We start from the raw sequence: 17,617 nt of genomic DNA, 5'->3' as shown, positions 1-17,617 counted from the left end.
CCAAAGGAACTCAATGCACTGGTTTATTCTGTAACTCTTTCAAGAACTGGTTCAAAGGTGCTGTCTTATTTGAATGAACTTTAAACGATGACTTGTTATTTGCTTCTATAAATAAACCGGTTAGGTAGCTTAATATACTTAGAGAGTCTGGTTAGACTGATAATCATCTGAGGTGATGTAGGGGTGTAGCAGAAATTGTATTTCTAATTCAGAGACCATAAACAGATCAATAGTTTGCCCAGGGCATGCTGCCACAGATTATTTTTCACGTAAAGTCAGGTTTTCATAGAAAGCACTGCCTTGCCTGTGGGTGCTAGCTTTTGTGTTGGACAGGACAAAAAGGTATATGAAGAAATATGAATTTGAACAATCTGAGTTTGGGGTGTGGGGAATGTCATCAATATGGAAAGCAGAGCTTTGCGCACTCATTTGAATAGAAAGACTAGATTAGGCCCTTGCAGGATACCAGATTTTTTTTGCAAGATGAATTATAGAAGTTTGACATTCTATATAATATCAAGAATTAATTGTGAAATACTAAATAATATGAAGACTCAGCATTTAAATATGAAGGACTATATAGGTGTGTCTGAGCACACAATTTAACTTCGGTTAGCTGCTTAGACTTGCTTTTCCTGTTAGCTGGCATTTAAAAAAAAGAAAACTACTTTTGATATTATTACACATTTATCAGGTTAACATTTTGCAAACACATGCCCAAAATGATGACCCAATGCATATTTAAATGTCTATTCTATATACATGTTAGCAGCATGACCATTTTACATGTTTACAGATTGTGGTTAATATATTCTTGTGGAATTGGCACCGTCTCACATGAATTTATGGATTTCAGAATATACTTTTAAACCCCCACCCTCAGCTCTCAGTTGACATCAATGCCAGTTAACACTGACAGTAACTTTTGATAGCTGCAGTAGATAAGACTAATAGGATAAAATCCAACCAAGGCAGGTGAAAGATACAATGCCTGCAGCAAACTTGAGTGAGATACAAACTTGAACAGCAAACTTTGGCAGAAGTGGAAGGTACAAATCAGTACAATTGGACTTGGCAGTATGAACAGATGGCAGTGTTTGTCCTGCAAGAAATTTAAATGGCAAAACATTTAATGCAAGCCATATTTTTAACAAATTAAAAATAGATTTCTATTTACAGCAAATGAATTCATGAGGCCATAGCAGTCTTCACATTGTAGGGAGATTAAAATTAAGCTTCACTCAAATTGTTTGACATTAAAAGCCCTTAATTGTTTTCCAGATGTGACTGTATCATAGCTAAATACTTCATTACGCTCCTTCGAATAAAGCATTAACCAAATTTAAAATCAATGCAGGCAAGTTCTCCAGTTATCCAAGTTAGACACCATTTTTTCTTGGTTGTATTCTGCACACTTACGTGAATCAAAGCAGTGGAATACCATTGACACATTTTTGTGGTCATAAAAGAAAAAAGAAAAGTAAATGACCAAAGAATGGGCATACATTTGTATTCTGAACAAGTGAACTGCCTGCATGAAAAGTTGCTTACAGTTTTTGTTCTTTAACCTTCATTTTCTCTCCTGCCAAGTTGCCTCTGTCATACAACTTCCTTCTGGATAATGGTGAAGGTTCAGGTATTTTCCTTTCTGCTGCTGATGGTCTAGATCTAAAATAAGAGTAACGTTTTTATAAACTACAACGCCCTAAGTAGTGGTTACAAAATCTGAACAGCAAAATTTAACATCCATTATTGAAAAAAAAAACAAATCAAAGTTAATTTAGATGCTTTATTAATATACTATGGTATGTTATCCTGTTTCAAAAAAATCCATCAGATTAATGGCACACAAATGTTAATATCCTCTTCTGTCACTCATCTCCATGTCTTCAATAGGCTATTACTGCACTTTATGTCACAAGAAAAAAAATATTGCTTTCTAAATATAAATTTTTTTTTACCTGTAGTTTTGTTCCAAGTCAAAAACTGCACTCTTGATGTTCCAGGATTAGTGACCATTTCTGTACATTTATTCTACAAACCAGTTTCTTAGATACTAAAATATCGCATAGCTGCCCTATGCCCTTCATCACCATCCTCTGCCTCTCAAAACAGCGTCTTGAGCTGATATCTACAAGCAGACTGTCCGAAGCAAAGTACTACTGAGCACCCCATCATAAAGCCAGTAATAAAAAGAATCTCTCTCGTTTACATTTATTATTTTTGCGAGTAATACATGCACTTAGTGCTACATAATCTAAGCTAATTGCAAACAAACCCCAGTAAGAAAAGATCAAGACTTCACATACAGCAGTAGCTGAAATATTACAATATTATTGCACACTGGATATATTGCTTGGAACACAATATAGCATTTGTTAGTATAAAGCTTTAAAAAAAATTTAACTACCATTTTAATTTTGGTTACTTTCCTTGGACTAAAATTATATTGCAGAATTTTTAGTCTTATAAAATGTGTGATGTAGCTTTTTGGAAATGGACAAAATTGAGCCGACTATTAATGAATGGAGCTGTCGAAATCTTTTAGGATAAGATTTTTTAACTTGGCTAACACAAAAGGATACGTCATTTGAATACCTTTTTCCTTTCTAAAATTATGCAAGTAGAAAGAACCGGAAGTAATGTGCGATGCTACAGAAATTAGTTTTGAATTTTCTATGATGTTGTTGCAGGGAAAGAAAATCAATTAAGTCAGTTGTCCAAATAAAAAGTGGTCAACTATTATTGACTGATTCCATCAAAATATGATCAATGCTGAAGCATTTAGTTACAACTTTAATTTTATGTTTTTTTCCAAATATATTTCAGTTCTGCTAGATTAGAGATTGCGATCATCAACTGTTCACATAACCATTTTTCTTTGGAACACTACAATGTTACGAAAAAAAAACGGAACTTTTAATGGAAGGGTAGTCACAAGAAAACTACCGAATTCATACAATTTCATTTTCTACTTTGGAAAGATACAAAAAATACACTAAAACGCAAACACCAGGTGATTTCATAATTTTAATGTATTTATAAAGTCAACATCTCATCAAGTATTGTTTATCCTCCACATAAAAATCATGAGAATTTCATGCAAATAGAGTAATTCACAAGACACTGTCCTGTCCAAGACCTTTTCACTAACAGTAACCTTGCAACTGGTTCCAAGCTATACAAGAGGCTGTATTCTGTTTTACTTTGGCAATAGTAACAATGGCAAAGGAAAAGCCAAAATGGATCCAACAATATTATGATTCGAATAATAGAGCTACAAGCACATATTAAAGAGCAAAAAACACAAGTGAGTTTGGGATGTGGATGCTAAGTTGTATTCAAAGAGCACCTTAGCACTGATTGGCATGGCTTTTTTTAATATGAGAAGTCAGAAAATAATTGAAGCCCACATTGGTGATTTAAGGGATTAATCAGAGAAGGTTAGCTATGAGGATGGTTGATGAGAAAAAAAGATATTTGGTATAACTTTTCACATCCAAACACAGTGCTATGGTCCTGGTAGTTTAAGTGCAGCTAAAATTGCATCAACAGAAGTTACTGTTGAGATGATCTTAGCCAAGAGTCAGGTACCTAAAGCTGATAACGCAGCTGAACCTGGTTTAATTTACTCCAGAGTGAAGAGAAAATATCCTGATTTCCATTATGTATGAACTAAACAAGCATTAACAATCTTTCACCAGACAAGAAAAATTGAGAGGAGCACAAAATGTCCAATGCAACCGTCGCCATTTCGAAAAGGAATTTGAGGCAACACGAAATAACTGGGTCAAAAAGCTGAGCCATAAAATTATTGAGAAATAAGGTTCAGGCCCCAACCTAATGTAATAAAAACAGAAAATGCTGGAAATACACAGCAGGACCCCTGCTGAGTATTTCCAGCATTTTCTGTTTTTATTTCAGATTCAAGCATCCGCAGTATTTTGCTTTTTGTATTCGTGCCCAGCCTGATGTAGCTGGTTGATAATGGGGTAACTTTTAAACCCCTCTCATGGAACTAAAAGGAAGATAATATTTTACGCAGATTCTCTTTAAAGGAGGGCATCAAGGAGCTATGGTTGTCAATGGAAGAGTTAGGGAACAAGTTGATTGATCCCTGGAATATATGTACAATTCAAGAATGTCTGGTGAGTTACTTTCACTAAAACTACAATAAAAACTCAAGTGAAGAATTACAATAAAAAAAAAATGTCTAAATTTTTAAAGAAAAGTTTTCTTCAAAACAATTCTAAACAAGGACTTAGAATCATAGAAATTTACAGCACGGAAGGAGGCCATTTTAGCCCGTGTGCGCGCCGGCCAACAAAAAGCTATTCAGTCTAATCTCACTTTCCAGTTCTTGGTCAGCCGCCCTGTAGGTTACGGCATTTCAAGTGCACATCTAAGTACTTTTTAATAAAATGTCGTGGGGGTTTCTGCCTCTACCACCCTTTCAGTTAGTGAGTTCCAGGCCCCCACCACCCTTTGGGTGAAGAAGTTACCCCTCAAATCCCCTCTAAAACTTCTACCAATTCTGTACAGACTTCTGTACAAAGCAGAACTTGGCAGTAGGGTTGGGGGGGCGGTGGGCGGCAGGCGGTGTTAAGATTACATGTCTCAAAATAGCCAAGAGAACGTCCAAGTGGGAACGCAATTTTCATTGTTTCGATGAGTTCTTATCCATTTGTATGCTTTGGATGAATGAATGGGATCAGTGTTCCCATTTTTTTACAATTGATTTTATGGCAAATTTGTTCAAATCAAGGTGAGGATGTCAGGGATGACATTCAATAATAATGGATTCTATAGTCAGCGGAGTAGACGGGCGCTTTTGTAGGCACATCTGCAAGTCCCGAATGGTACGTTCCCTCACAGGTACTAGAATAAAGGAAATAACAGAGCAGATGCAAAGAGAAGGAGGGCAGAAGTTGTGGTTCATGTTGGAATAAGGGTTGGCAACTCTATTCTGAGGTTTCTTCACACGATCTTCCACCTCCATCCACCCCGCCCCCAAGCTACTGCTATTGGACGCCAAACAAATCAATTTTCATGGTAAATCAGTCAGAAACTGCTCTATTCATTGTGTGCTTTTACCAATAAAGTACACATGTGCAAGGTAGACACATTCCAGCCCTGCTGTTTGTTGAGAACCCAGCAGGAGAGAAATGGAAGAAAATATCCCTATTGTTTTTTTTCCTGAGATTAATCTTTAATTCCGGGTTACTCTAGGATAATCCAGGAGGTGGAAACAATGACATAGGAATAAAAAGAACTGAAGTTCTGCAAAGGAAGTTGCAGCAATTAAGATAGATTAAAGAACAAGACTTTGACAATAGTAATCTCATGATTACTTGCCGTGTTATGTGCTAGTCAGTATAGGAAGAGCAAGGTAATGAGGCTGGAGAAATGACATAGGAGTGAAGGGTTTAGATTCTAATGACATTGGGACAGGAGGGGCCTGTACAAGATGGAAAGGCTTCACTTGATCAAGGAGATCATCAACGTCCTAATGGGGTGAATAACTCATGCCGTGGGGGGAGGATTTAAACTAAAACAACAGGATGGAGGAAAAAAAATAGACAAGGTAGCAGAAAAGAAAACAAAACAAAAAAGGGACAATGAATACAGGAAAGATGAGTGAAAAAATAGGAAAAATTCCAAAGATTCCATTACAGCACGAGAAGGGATTATACAGGAGATGGTGCAAAAGCTGAATCTATTTGCTCAGAGTTAAGGAAAAAGGGAACTAATACTCTATTGGTCGTATATTATATTGGTGGTCACCATTGACCAGAAGCTGAACTGGAGCAGCCATATCAACCATGGCTACAAGAACACGGTAGAGGCTGGGTACTCTAAGTGGCTCACCAATTACCCCTGAATTCCCATCCACAAGGCTCAAGTCAGAGTGTGATGCAATAATCAGCACCCGCCTGGGTGCAGCTGCAGCATTCAAGAAGTTTGACACCATTCAGGACAGAAAAAGTTCACTTGATCAGTACCCTTGCTACTGGACTCAATATCTACCCTCCACTACTGCCATATTGTGTCTGCTGTATTATCTAAAGGATGCAGAGCAGCAACTCACCAAGCTTACTTCGATAGCATGCATAAATGAAGAAAGGCAATATTGCGGAATCATAACTTCCAAGTTGCTCTCCAAGCCACACACCATTGTGGCTTGGATATATACTTATCTGGTTCAATATCATGGCATTCATACCACTGTGGGAGTACAATCACCACAATAGTGTAAGAACGCAACGCTTCAAGTAAAAGGCCCACCACCACTTTCTCAGAGAAACTAGTGATGGACAATAAATGCTGCCTCACCAGTATCATCCACATCCCGAAAACAAATGAAAGAATAGTCTATTATAGTCCACTCAGCATAGACCTACAACTAGTAAAGGTGGCATTGGAAAAGTTGGAGTTCCTTGGATGAGTAGGGAAATTCAAATTAAAATACCAAAAGAGGCATATGACAAATTTACAGCTAATAATACAAATGATGATTAAGCAGAGTATAGAAAATGTAGAGGAGAAGCAAAGATGAGAAAGTTTGTATGAAGGAAGACTGGCAGGTGACAAATAGCAAAGGATTTAAACATAAAAACTAAGAGTTAGGGTAGGGCCAATGAGAGACAAAAAAATAAATCTTATGCAGAAAGAAGGAATAGCAGAATTAGTGAAGTACTTTATCTGGCTTAGAAAAATGTGGTAGAGGCAAAGAATAGTGCAAGAGAAAGTGGAGCAGTTAGATAACATTACTATAAACAAATATTATGCTCAATAATTTGGTGAACTCAAAGTGGAAAAAGCATGAGATGGCATGTACCCTACAGTGCTAACGATTGGTACCCAAATGGCAAATGTTCCAGTTCCCAATACCAACATTCCTCATCTTGATCAGCTTTACATTAAAGGAATAGTCACAATAGAAAAGACAGGGTCTCCGTTATTCACCTGTCTCTCTCTAACTTCCCTCCAACCAAACTCCAAAGATAAGTCATATTTTGAATTGTGTTATGATTTGCATATCTACAATGTACTATGTTTAATGTTCTGCCTACTAAATTAGAATTATAATGCCTTTTTACACTCGAGGTTTTTTTTTGAACAAGGACAAACTCTTTAAAATCCCAATTTCTGAGCACACATTTTTACAGCCCGTTTTAAGCTTTTTTTGTAAATCAATACCATTTAAGTCTGGAATGCATGCAAAACACTTACTTTTATGCTAAATACATTGATTTAATACTACAATTAATAAAGACAGAAAAATGCCATGGTAAACCAATGCAGCATCATGCAACAAGCTGAAGTAATTAGTGCATGGCAGGCAGAACTTACATGCTACTGCCAAGCCTAAGAGGCAAGCCAGATGGTGATGGTATTATCTCTTTTTCCCTAGCTGAAGCAGCATCAGCCTGCAAAGAAGTCCCAGTGTCTTTTTCAATTTCTTGCATCTCTGCAACAGGCATTAATGGCACAGGCATAGCAAGATCCCCTGCAACAATATCTGAGGCAGAATCACTACTGTCTGCATAAAGCAATTCCATTTGTGTAGCTGTCCTCCTTCGTGCCTGTACAATAATGTGCAGAAACATTTAAGGTTGTAATGCATTATTAATGGTTAATTTTCAGCAGAATGCATTTAAAATTGATTATTTAAACAGATATTTTAAATAGCTACAACAAATAACTATTAGGATGACTCCAAGCACGTGGTAGTTTTCAACCGACTTGGCAGCATGGATTTAATTCAGTCATCTGCTGTATTTCTCTGGTCAGGCACAATTACATTTCTGCTTCAACGTCAAGCAGCAGTTTATGAAGCAACAATTGACTTCAAAGCAATAATTACTAAACATTTTAAAGCTGTAGATGAACAGGACATTAGACAATACTGTAGATATTAATCTGGCAAATTAATTTAATTTAAAACAAACATTCATGAGGTCTCCCTGCTCTATAATATATGCATGCCCCAATGATCTCTTTCCAATGCTTCATATTGGGTACCAATGTATCTCTTACTAACCAAGTTAGAAAATAACAAGCAACTTAAATACCTTATCCTTTGGTTTGGTGTCACCTGCTAATCTCATAAGGTCAGATGTCATTGAACTGTAGAAATAAAAGTTAAAACAATCTAAGAAACCAAATAAACTTCTGGTCACTAGAGTTGATCAAAGTGATCTCAATTGATTTATTCAACAATTTATTCTGACCGTTAGTTATTTTAATAGGATTTAGCACCCAATTAAGCAACCAGCACAAACTACAAACTAAAATGCAATTTTAGTCCATTTTCTCTAATTTAGCATCCAAGGCACAATTAATTTTAAAAGAAAAGATTTCCTGCCTCCATTTAAAATTACATAAAATCAAATGCTTTCCAGCCCCGACCAAAACCTTTGATGAAATATTGAATACACACGATCGCTAATCATGAATAATTTAAGATCGTTCTTCAAAACACTTTGTAATATCTTGGATGCAATCTGCGCTAACAAAATGCAACATTCAGTGATTTATCGAGATTATACTAGTGGCTGTTCTCAAAATGGCAGACTTGGCAATATAAGGAAGGAGATCCATATTTTAGCAGAGATATTACAAAAAGGTGCTGTTAGTACTGCACTGCGGCACGGCATTTTGAAGCAATAATATGCTGTGACTGGATGCTACAAATAGCCTATGTCATCTTATTCTTTGATATACCTCAGTTTCCAAATACAAGTCAATAGTTCATCCAAAAGATTAAAAAGTGTGACAATGCTCATTCAGGTACTGTACATAGATTGTGAAGGTATGCTCTTTCTCATACCCAGTTTATACAGGTGTATTCAATACAACTCTGTTCTTTTGAAAAGATGAAACAAAGAAACAAGCTGATACAAAGATGATGGAGTAAATGTTAAACATGTTGGACCAGGTCACAAAGCATTAAGCGGCAAGTAAAATTGGAACATTTCACATGGACACTGAAATAATTTCAGTTACCTCATCAAAATAGCTTTAGATTTTAGGAAATCATAGGCTCATCATTGTTTGAGCAAACAAGATTCAATCTTGGGTAAACATTAATGTTTAATTTTTCTAGCACCTTTTATAGACATAATTTCCTACTGAGATAGTAGGCAGGCTGAAATACCTCCCATCTCAACCTTTCACAAGCTTTGTGATATACCTGTATTGTGAATGAGAAAATACTGCAAATGTGAGTATAACTGGATGTTTGTGCATGTTATCCTCGGATCACGGGGTAAATAGTTTCCACTCAGCATTTGATGTCTTCAGTACAAATTATGTGCACAAAGCCAATGAAGAACCGCAGCAAAAGGAAGAAATCCTCACCAAACCATTTCAAAAGTCAAATTTTTAGGGGCTGTATATGGTTTGCCATCTGCGACTACAAGTGCTGCCAGACTGAGTCTGTTATCTGTCAAATTCAGAAAGTCCAAAAACTAGTATGGGGTTTATAGGGTAGCTGCTGCCTTTGCTATTCAGATCTTATAAAGATAAATAATTGGGGAAGGAAAGCAGTACATTTATGTTGGCTTTATGGTTTCAGAATATGGGTATGTCACTGTCAATTAATTGAAGTGGGGGTAAACAGCAACTTAAATTTGTTCAGTATGTTAGCCTCAAGATCATTTCAAGTATTACTCATGGCTTGCGTGCATCATCCTGGCAATTCTCTCGGGGAGCACAACATGGAGAAAGTTCAATTGCAATGGTCTTGTTAAGAATCTTGCTTTCAGCATCAAGTCTGAACCCTGCTTGAAGAGGGTAGCATTCAGGCAAGTCATTCTTACACTGGCTTCCTTTGGAGTTTCTCTCCATTTAAGAGGAAACTAAATACCAGTCCAGTCATACCAGGTGTAAGGTTTCACACAAAACATTGGAAAGTTGCCTCAGCTGCTATTATGAGTTTCATAGAATGATACTGCATAGAAAGAGGCCATTTGACCCATCATGCCTGTGCCAGCTTTGAAAAAGCTATCCAATTTGTCCCATGCCCATGCCTCATAGCCCTGCAAATGTTTCCCTTCAAGTATTTATACAATTCCTTTTGAAAGATTTGATAGGCTGGTGGAAGCATAGTCACTCAGGCAGTGCATTCCAGATCATCACAATAAATGTGTAAAAAAAACCTCTCAACTTGTCTCAGATTCCATTGCCAATTACCTTAAATCTGTATCCTCTGGTTACCAACCCTCCTGGCCACTGGAAACAGTTTCTCCTTATTTACTCTATCAAAACCCTTTTTGACCTTTACTAAACCTTCTCTGCTCTAACAAGAACAGCCCCAGTTTCTCTAGTCTCTCCACATAACTGAAGTCTTGCATCCCTGGTAATATTCTCGTAAATCTCCTCTGCACTCTCTCTAAGGTCTTCAGACATTCTTCCTAAAGTGTGGTGCTCAGAATTGGCCAATACTCCAGCTGGGAGATTACCAATGTTTCATAAAGGTTTAGCATCATTCCTTGCTTTTGAGCTTTATGCCTCTATTTATGAAACCAAGGATCCCATATCCTTTTTTTAAAAAGCCTTCTCATCTTTTCTTTCCACCTTCAAAGATTTGTGTACATACACTCGCAGTTCTCTCTGTTCCTGTGCCCCCTTTAAAATTGTATCATTTAGTTCATAATGGGCCTAAAATTGAGATTGGAAGCTTCCTTCATACGAACACCTCCAACCCCCCCCAAAATCTACAAATCTACCTGTTGGTCCCGGAGAAATGTAGGATCTTGGTCGGAGACCTAGATGTACTGCACAGTGCATGGGGACCGGTCTTCGAGGTACACAAGTCCATGCTGGAGTCGCATGGGCCTGGACAACCAATCACGATGCAGTATACTCATTGATTAAAAATGGGAACTCAGTTTGTGCAAGTTCCTATTACTATCAATAAGAAAACCGCCTAAAACAAAACATAATAAATAAAACACCGCACATATTTAAAATTAATTGAAATGAAATGTAATTAAATGTTTTTAGAAAAAAAAATATATTTTTTGGATTTCTTTTAATGTGTTTTAATAGCGTTAAAATAAACTTCTTAATGTACAGGGTTTTTAAAACTATAAAAATGTGCATTTAAATTTAATTTTTATGGGGTAGAAATTCCAATGTCCCCAGGCCCATACGAAGTTTCTACTGACCTGGGAAGGCATCAGAAAAGCCAGTTTTCAGCGCGCAATGAGCATTCGCTGAAAACCGGCTTTTCCGATCCATCAAGCTGGATCTAGACAGATCGGGAACGATCATATTTGTACGTGCAAGTTGGCGATATTTACACATATCTTGCCCAGCAAATGTCCTCAAAAATCTTGCGCCTGAAAAAGCAGGCGCATAGCCTACTTTTACAGACGCAAGTGTTTTAAAAAACAAACATATTAAAATAGTTATGAAAACATATTTTATTGTTAAAAACCCTCCCCACAACAGTAAGTTTATCTTAAAGCATAATTAAAAAAACGTTTTTTTTTTTTTTAAAATCGGGAATATATATTTTTTTGGTGACAATAACTTTAATTTAAATGAATCTTTAAGATGTAGTGTATATTTTCTATTTTTTTTTAATTAGTGGTGGGGGGTTCTCATTCACAGTAATAGGAGTTTCGGACTGACAAAACTCCTATTACTATGAATGAGAATATACTATACCTGATTGGCTGCCCAGAGCCATGCGACTCCAACTCCAGGCCTGCGCACATCGCGACGTGCATCCGCTGCGACGCGCAGAGAGAGGAGGCCTGTGGATCAGGAAGTTGAGCAGCGCAGCAGCTTCAGGTAGGTGCGCAGTTTTTCCTCTAAAATCTAGTCGAACGTCCGCGGGAAGGAGAAAGCGGAATTTCTATGTCAATATGTTTTAAAACTCTTACGCTGGTAAAGATAGGCTAGGCACCTGCTTTCACCAGGCGTAAAAGTTTGAAGGACATTCACTGGGCATATAGCCCAATATTGGCCGTGCGAGTGCCCTTCTCCCAGGGATGCGGAGGATCTATCAAGAGAAATCTTGACAGATTGGAAAAGCCGGTTTTCGGCGCATGCACATATCGCCCCAAAAAACGGCTTTTGCGAGGCCTCGCCGGGTCCGTACACACTTTGGACCCGGCAAGGCAGGAGTTTTAGCCCCATTGTCTCTCCTCATTCTTCCTACCAAAGTGCATCACCATCACACCTCTGCATTAAATTCTATCTGACGATGTCTGTCCATTTCACCCGTTTATCTATATCCTGAAGTCTGTTACTATCCTCCTCACTTAACTACACTTCTGAATTTCGTGTTATCTGCAAACTTTGAAATTATGCGACATATACACAAGTCCAGGTCTTTAATATCGATCAAAAAGAGCAGTGGTCCCAATACCGACCTCTGGGGGGCACCACTTTTTATTTCCCCCTAGTCTGAAAAACTGTTCACCACAACTCTGCTTTTTTTATTAGCCAATTTTGTATCCATGCTGCCACAACCTCTTTTAATCCCATGGGCTTCAATTTTGCAAATGTCTATTACATAGTACTTTATCAAAAACCTATTGAAAGTCCTTATACACATCAACCACACTATCTTCATCAACTCTCTCGATTACTTCATCAAATAACTTGATCAAGTTAGTCAAGCACAATTAGCTTTTAATGAATCCAAGCATTTATTAACCCACATTTTCCATGTCTCGGATTATTGTCTGTAATCTCACCACTAATGTTAGGTTGACTGGCCTGCAGTTGCCAGGTTTATCCATCTCAGTTTTGAACAAAGGGCGTAACATTTGTAATCCTCCAGTGCTCTGGCACTACTCCCATATCCAAGCAGAATTGTGGCCAGAGCCTCCACTATCTTCACCTTTACTTCCCTCAGCAACCGAGGATGCATCCCATCCAGACGACTTTTCTACCTATCCGATCCAATTTCTCTACTGCCTCCTCCTTTACTGTGTCATTGGCAGCATCCCCTTCTTCAGTGAAGACAGATGCAAAGTACTCATTTAGTTCCTCAGCTACACCCTCTGACCCCCACTAGCAGATCTCCTTTTTGGTCCCTAACCCTTTCTTTTACTATTTATGTCTATAAAAGACTATTCGGATCCTTTTTACTTTAAATGCTAAACTATTCTCATACACTCTCTTTGCCTCATTTCATTTTTCAGTTCTCTTCTGTACTTTGTATTCAGTTTGCTTCTCTCCTGTATTATAAGCCTGACATTTATCAGAAGCTTCATTTTTCCGGTTTCATTTTAATCTCTATGGCCTGGAATGACTGCATTCACCGCTGACCTCGAAAAAAGCTGCCCACAAACATCTAGCCTTTGTTCTGATGAAGGGTCATTGACCTGAAACGTTAACTCGGTTTCTCTCTCCATAGATGCTGCCTGACCTGATTATTTTCAGCTTTTGTTTTTATTTCAGATTTCCAGCATCCGCAGTATTTTGCTTTTGTCGCAATCTCTGTGGCACTAATTTCAGTTCTCCCGACCTTTGTTTGAATCTGGCACCAAATCAAGCAAATCGCCAGCATCCGGCAATAGTGATGGCATAAAGCTGGCTAAGCAGCCAATCACATTGAATTGTCAGACATCAAACAAGGAAGTAAAATGCAGAGATTCTAATTTACTTTTTATAAATTTTAGAGAGCGAAATAAGGATGCCCTTCCTGTCCCCTCATGGGAATGTGACTAGTCTGTACCTGAACCAAGCTGCTTTAAGGCCTCACATTGCTCATTTACTGATGAGTAGTTTCACGTTTTATTGTTCCTTGTCCTTTTTCATAACTTCTCTAATCCTTGCAATAAAGGCCAACATGCATTTGCCTTCCAAATAGCTTGCTGTACCTGCATGCTACCTCTTTCCTGTTCAAGGAATCTCTCTGAACATCAACATTTAATAGTTTCTCACCATTTAAAAAATATTGTTTTTCTATTCTTCCGACCAAAATGAATAACCTCATATGTCCCCACATTATACTCCATCTGCCACCACCTTGCCCACTCACTGAACCTGTCTATATTCCTTTTCAGGCACTTTATGTCCTCCTCACAGCTTACTTTCCTACCTAGCTTTGTATCGTCAGCAAACTTTGATGCATTGCACTCGGTCCCTTCATCTAAATCTTGCCCCTCCCTATCTCTGTAATCTTTTTCAGCCTCACAACCCCACAAGATGTCTGTGCTCCTCAAGTTCTGCCCTCTTGAACATCCCTCATTACAACTGCTCAACCATCGATGGCGGTGCCTTCAGTTGTTTGGGCCCTAAGCTCTGGAACTCCCTTCCTAAACCTCTCCGCCTTTCTACCTCTCTTTCTTCCTTTAAGACGCTCCTTAAAACCTACCTCGAACCAAGCTTTAATTTCTTCTTTTGTGGCTCGGTGTCAAATTTATCTGTTTTGTCTTGTAACACTGCTGTGAAGCGCCTTGGGATGTTTTACTACGTTAAAGGCGCTATATAAATAAAAGTTCTGAGGCCCAAGCACTGATCTTTGTGAGTTACAGCCTGCCAACCGACAAATGATCCATTTATCCCCATCTGTTTTCTGTTCGTTAATCAATTCTCTATCCACGCTAATATATTATTACCCCAAGCCCTTATCTAGCACAACAACCTTTTATGTGGCACCTTATCGAATGCTTTTTGGAAATCCACATATACTACATCCACTGGTTCCCCTTTATCTACCCTGCTAGTTACATCCTTAAAAAGCTCATAAATTTGTCAAACACGAGTTACCCTTCATATAACCATGTTGACTCTGCCTAATCATATGATGATTTTCTAAGTGCCCTGTTTCTATTTTCCATAATGAATTCCAGCATTTTCCCAACGACTGATGTCAGGCTAACTGGCCTGTAGTTCCCAGTTCTCTCTCTCTCTTCCCCCCACCGCCCCCCTCCTCCTTTCTTGAATAGCGGGGTTACACTTGCTACCTTCCAATCCGCTGGGAATATTCTAGAATCTAGAGATGTTTGGACGATAGCAACCAATACATCCACTATTTCTGCAGCTACCTCTTTTAGAACCCTTAGATGTAGGCCATCAGGACCAGGGGATTTGTCGGATTTTAGTCCCATTAGTTTATCAAGTACTTTTTCCTCTACTGACAATTATTTTAAGTTCCTCACTCTTATTAGTCCCTTGGTTCCCCACTATTTTTGGTATGCTTGTGTCTTCTATTGCAAAGACAGATACAAAATATTTGTTTAAAGTCTCTGGCATATTCTCATTCCCCATTACAATTTCTCCTGTCTCAGCCTCTCTGGGACCAACGCTACGTCTCCCAAGACAGGTAAACCATAGTTTCAACATCTGAGGATTTACGCTCTGGAATTTCCTCCCTAAACCTCTGTCTCCTCTGCCGGTTTAAGGCCCTCGTTAAAATTCGCCACTTGAAGCAAGCTTTTATCAATCCCGCCTAATCTCATCCTTTGACCTGGAGTCCTTTTTTATCCGATTGTGCCCCGAAGCACCTGGGGACATGCACTACTTTAAAGGCACTATATAAATGTAAATTGCTGTTTTTGTTGGTTAGCCTAAGCTAATGTGCTAGATGTTGATTTCCCTCTACCTGGATAAATCTATACAAGGTGAGGGCGCTGCACTATTTCCAGTGCATACCCAGAGAGTAAATGGGATTGTTGTTCACTCCATGGCATGCTCAGTCATATTCTACAAGTATAAGGTCAGGTTTCTGTTGATAAGCAGCCTGGGCTTGCCTACGAAGCTGACTTTTTGCATCAGCATGAATCAAAAACAAATCAAGAAGCTCAAATTGTAACAAAGCACTGAGATTTTTCTGGGAGACATGGTCAAGTGCAAATGCGAGTCACTCTTTATAATATAAAAGGAAGAAATTTAACCTGCTTAAGACTATGACAAAAATAATCAAAACTAACTACGGATAAGATAAACTTGGTCAACAAAGAGAAAATAAGTGAGGAGAAAATAAAATCAACCTGGACACCATCCAGCATTAGGCTGAGAACTCGGAAGATAACATTTGTACCACGCAAATGCTGGGTAATGGCCAAGTTCCCCACCACCTTGGGGGGTCACCATTGACATGAAGCTTAACTGGCTCAGACATAACACTGTGGCTACAAGAACAGGCAAGATGCTGGGTATTTTGCAATGATTGTCTCACCTCAGCATCATCTACAAGGTTCAAGTTAGGAGTGTGATGAAATACTCACCACTTGGTTGGATGGGTAACAACTTGCATTTATATAGCACCTTTGAAGTAGTAAAACATCCAAAGGCCCTTCACATGAGCACTCAAATAAAATTTGGCACCAAGCCACAAAAGGAGATGTTAGAACAAGTTGTTCAAGCTTGGTCAAAGTGATAAGTTTGAAGAAGCATCTTAAAAGGAGGAGAGAGGGGTGGGGAGGTTTAGGGAGGGAATTCCAGAACTTGGGACTTAGGCAGCTGAAGGCATGGTTGCCAATGGTGGAGCCATGAAAATTGGGGATGTACAAGAGGCTAGAATTGGAGGAGAGCAGAGATCTCAGATGGTTGTAGGACTAGAGGAGGTTACAGAGATAGGGAGGGATAAGGCCATGGATGGATTTGAAAACAAAGATGGGAATTTTAAAAAACAGCCACAAGAAGCCAGACAGCATCCAGAACAGAGCAGTTCACTTCATCTCTATCTTTGCCACTGAACTCGATAACTAACCCCCCGCCATCACTGGTGCATTATGTAGAGTCTGCAAGATACGCTGCAGCAGCCAATCAATTTTTGACAGCATCTCCCTACCCTGCAAACTACCATCAAGAAGAATACAAGCAGCAGCATTATGTAAACAAAGTCACTTAAAAAAAACAGTACTTTATCAATTTACATTTCAGAAAGCCTGTGACAAGGTTTCACATGATATATTTACAATAAAGTCAGGTCTTGGTCTTGGCTCAGCAGTAGCAGTCTTTTCTCAGAGTTAGAAGGTTACGAGTTCAATGATAGTCCAGAGACTTGAGCACATATTAGGTTGACACTTCAGTGCAGCACAAAAGGAGGTGCTAGCAACATCTGCCCTCTCGGATGTCAAAGACCCCATGGCACCATTCGAAGAGCAGGGAAGTTTGCCTTGTGTCCCAGCCAATATTTATCCTTTAGCCTCATCACTAAAATGGATTATTAGATCATTTATCTAATTTCTGTTTGTGGGACCTTTTTGTGTCTAAATTGACTTGCGTGTTTCCCTACATTGCAACAGTAACTATACCAAGGTCAGCCATGGCTCAGTTGGTCACACTCTCGCCAGAGTCAGAAGGTTGTGGGTTCAAGTCCCACTCCAGGGACTTGAGCACAAAAATCTAGGCTGAAACTCCAATGCAGTACTGAGGGATTGCTGCACTGTCAGAGGTGCCGTCTTTCAGATGGACGTAAAAGATCCTATGACATTATTTCGAAGAACAGCAGAGGAGTTATCCCCGATGACGTAGTCAATATTTAACCCTCAACCAACATCACAAACAGATTATCTGGTCAATATTACACTGTTGTTTTTGGGAACTTGCTGTGTGCAAAATGGCTACTGTGTATCCTCCTCCTTCTTAGGCGGTCCCTCGTATCGAGGATGACTTGCTTCCACACCGAAAAAGGATGAGT

General features: G+C 38.7%; 1 protein-coding gene across 4 annotated transcripts in view; it reads right to left on the bottom strand.

Moving 5' to 3' along the window:
- Positions 1-17,617, bottom strand: part of LOC139278581 (kinesin-like protein KIF21A) — a 187,283-nt gene that overhangs the window by 32,010 nt on the left and 137,656 nt on the right. For all 4 annotated transcript variants that reach the window (XM_070897506.1, XM_070897508.1, XM_070897507.1 and 1 more), the window contains 3 exons: positions 8,076-8,130; positions 7,354-7,586; positions 1,552-1,668 (listed from right to left, as the gene is read on the bottom strand). In XM_070897506.1, the coding sequence (XP_070753607.1) occupies positions 1,552-1,668; positions 7,354-7,586; positions 8,076-8,130 (405 nt within the window). The remainder of the gene's footprint in view (positions 1-1,551; positions 1,669-7,353; positions 7,587-8,075; positions 8,131-17,617) is intronic.

Source organism: Pristiophorus japonicus, chromosome 13, assembly GCF_044704955.1.
Source record: "Pristiophorus japonicus isolate sPriJap1 chromosome 13, sPriJap1.hap1, whole genome shotgun sequence".
In the NCBI taxonomy this organism is placed as follows: Eukaryota; Metazoa; Chordata; class Chondrichthyes; family Pristiophoridae; genus Pristiophorus; species Pristiophorus japonicus.
The sequence above is the reverse complement of the archived record's forward strand: the minus strand, read 5'-3'. Positions and strand labels throughout refer to the sequence as shown.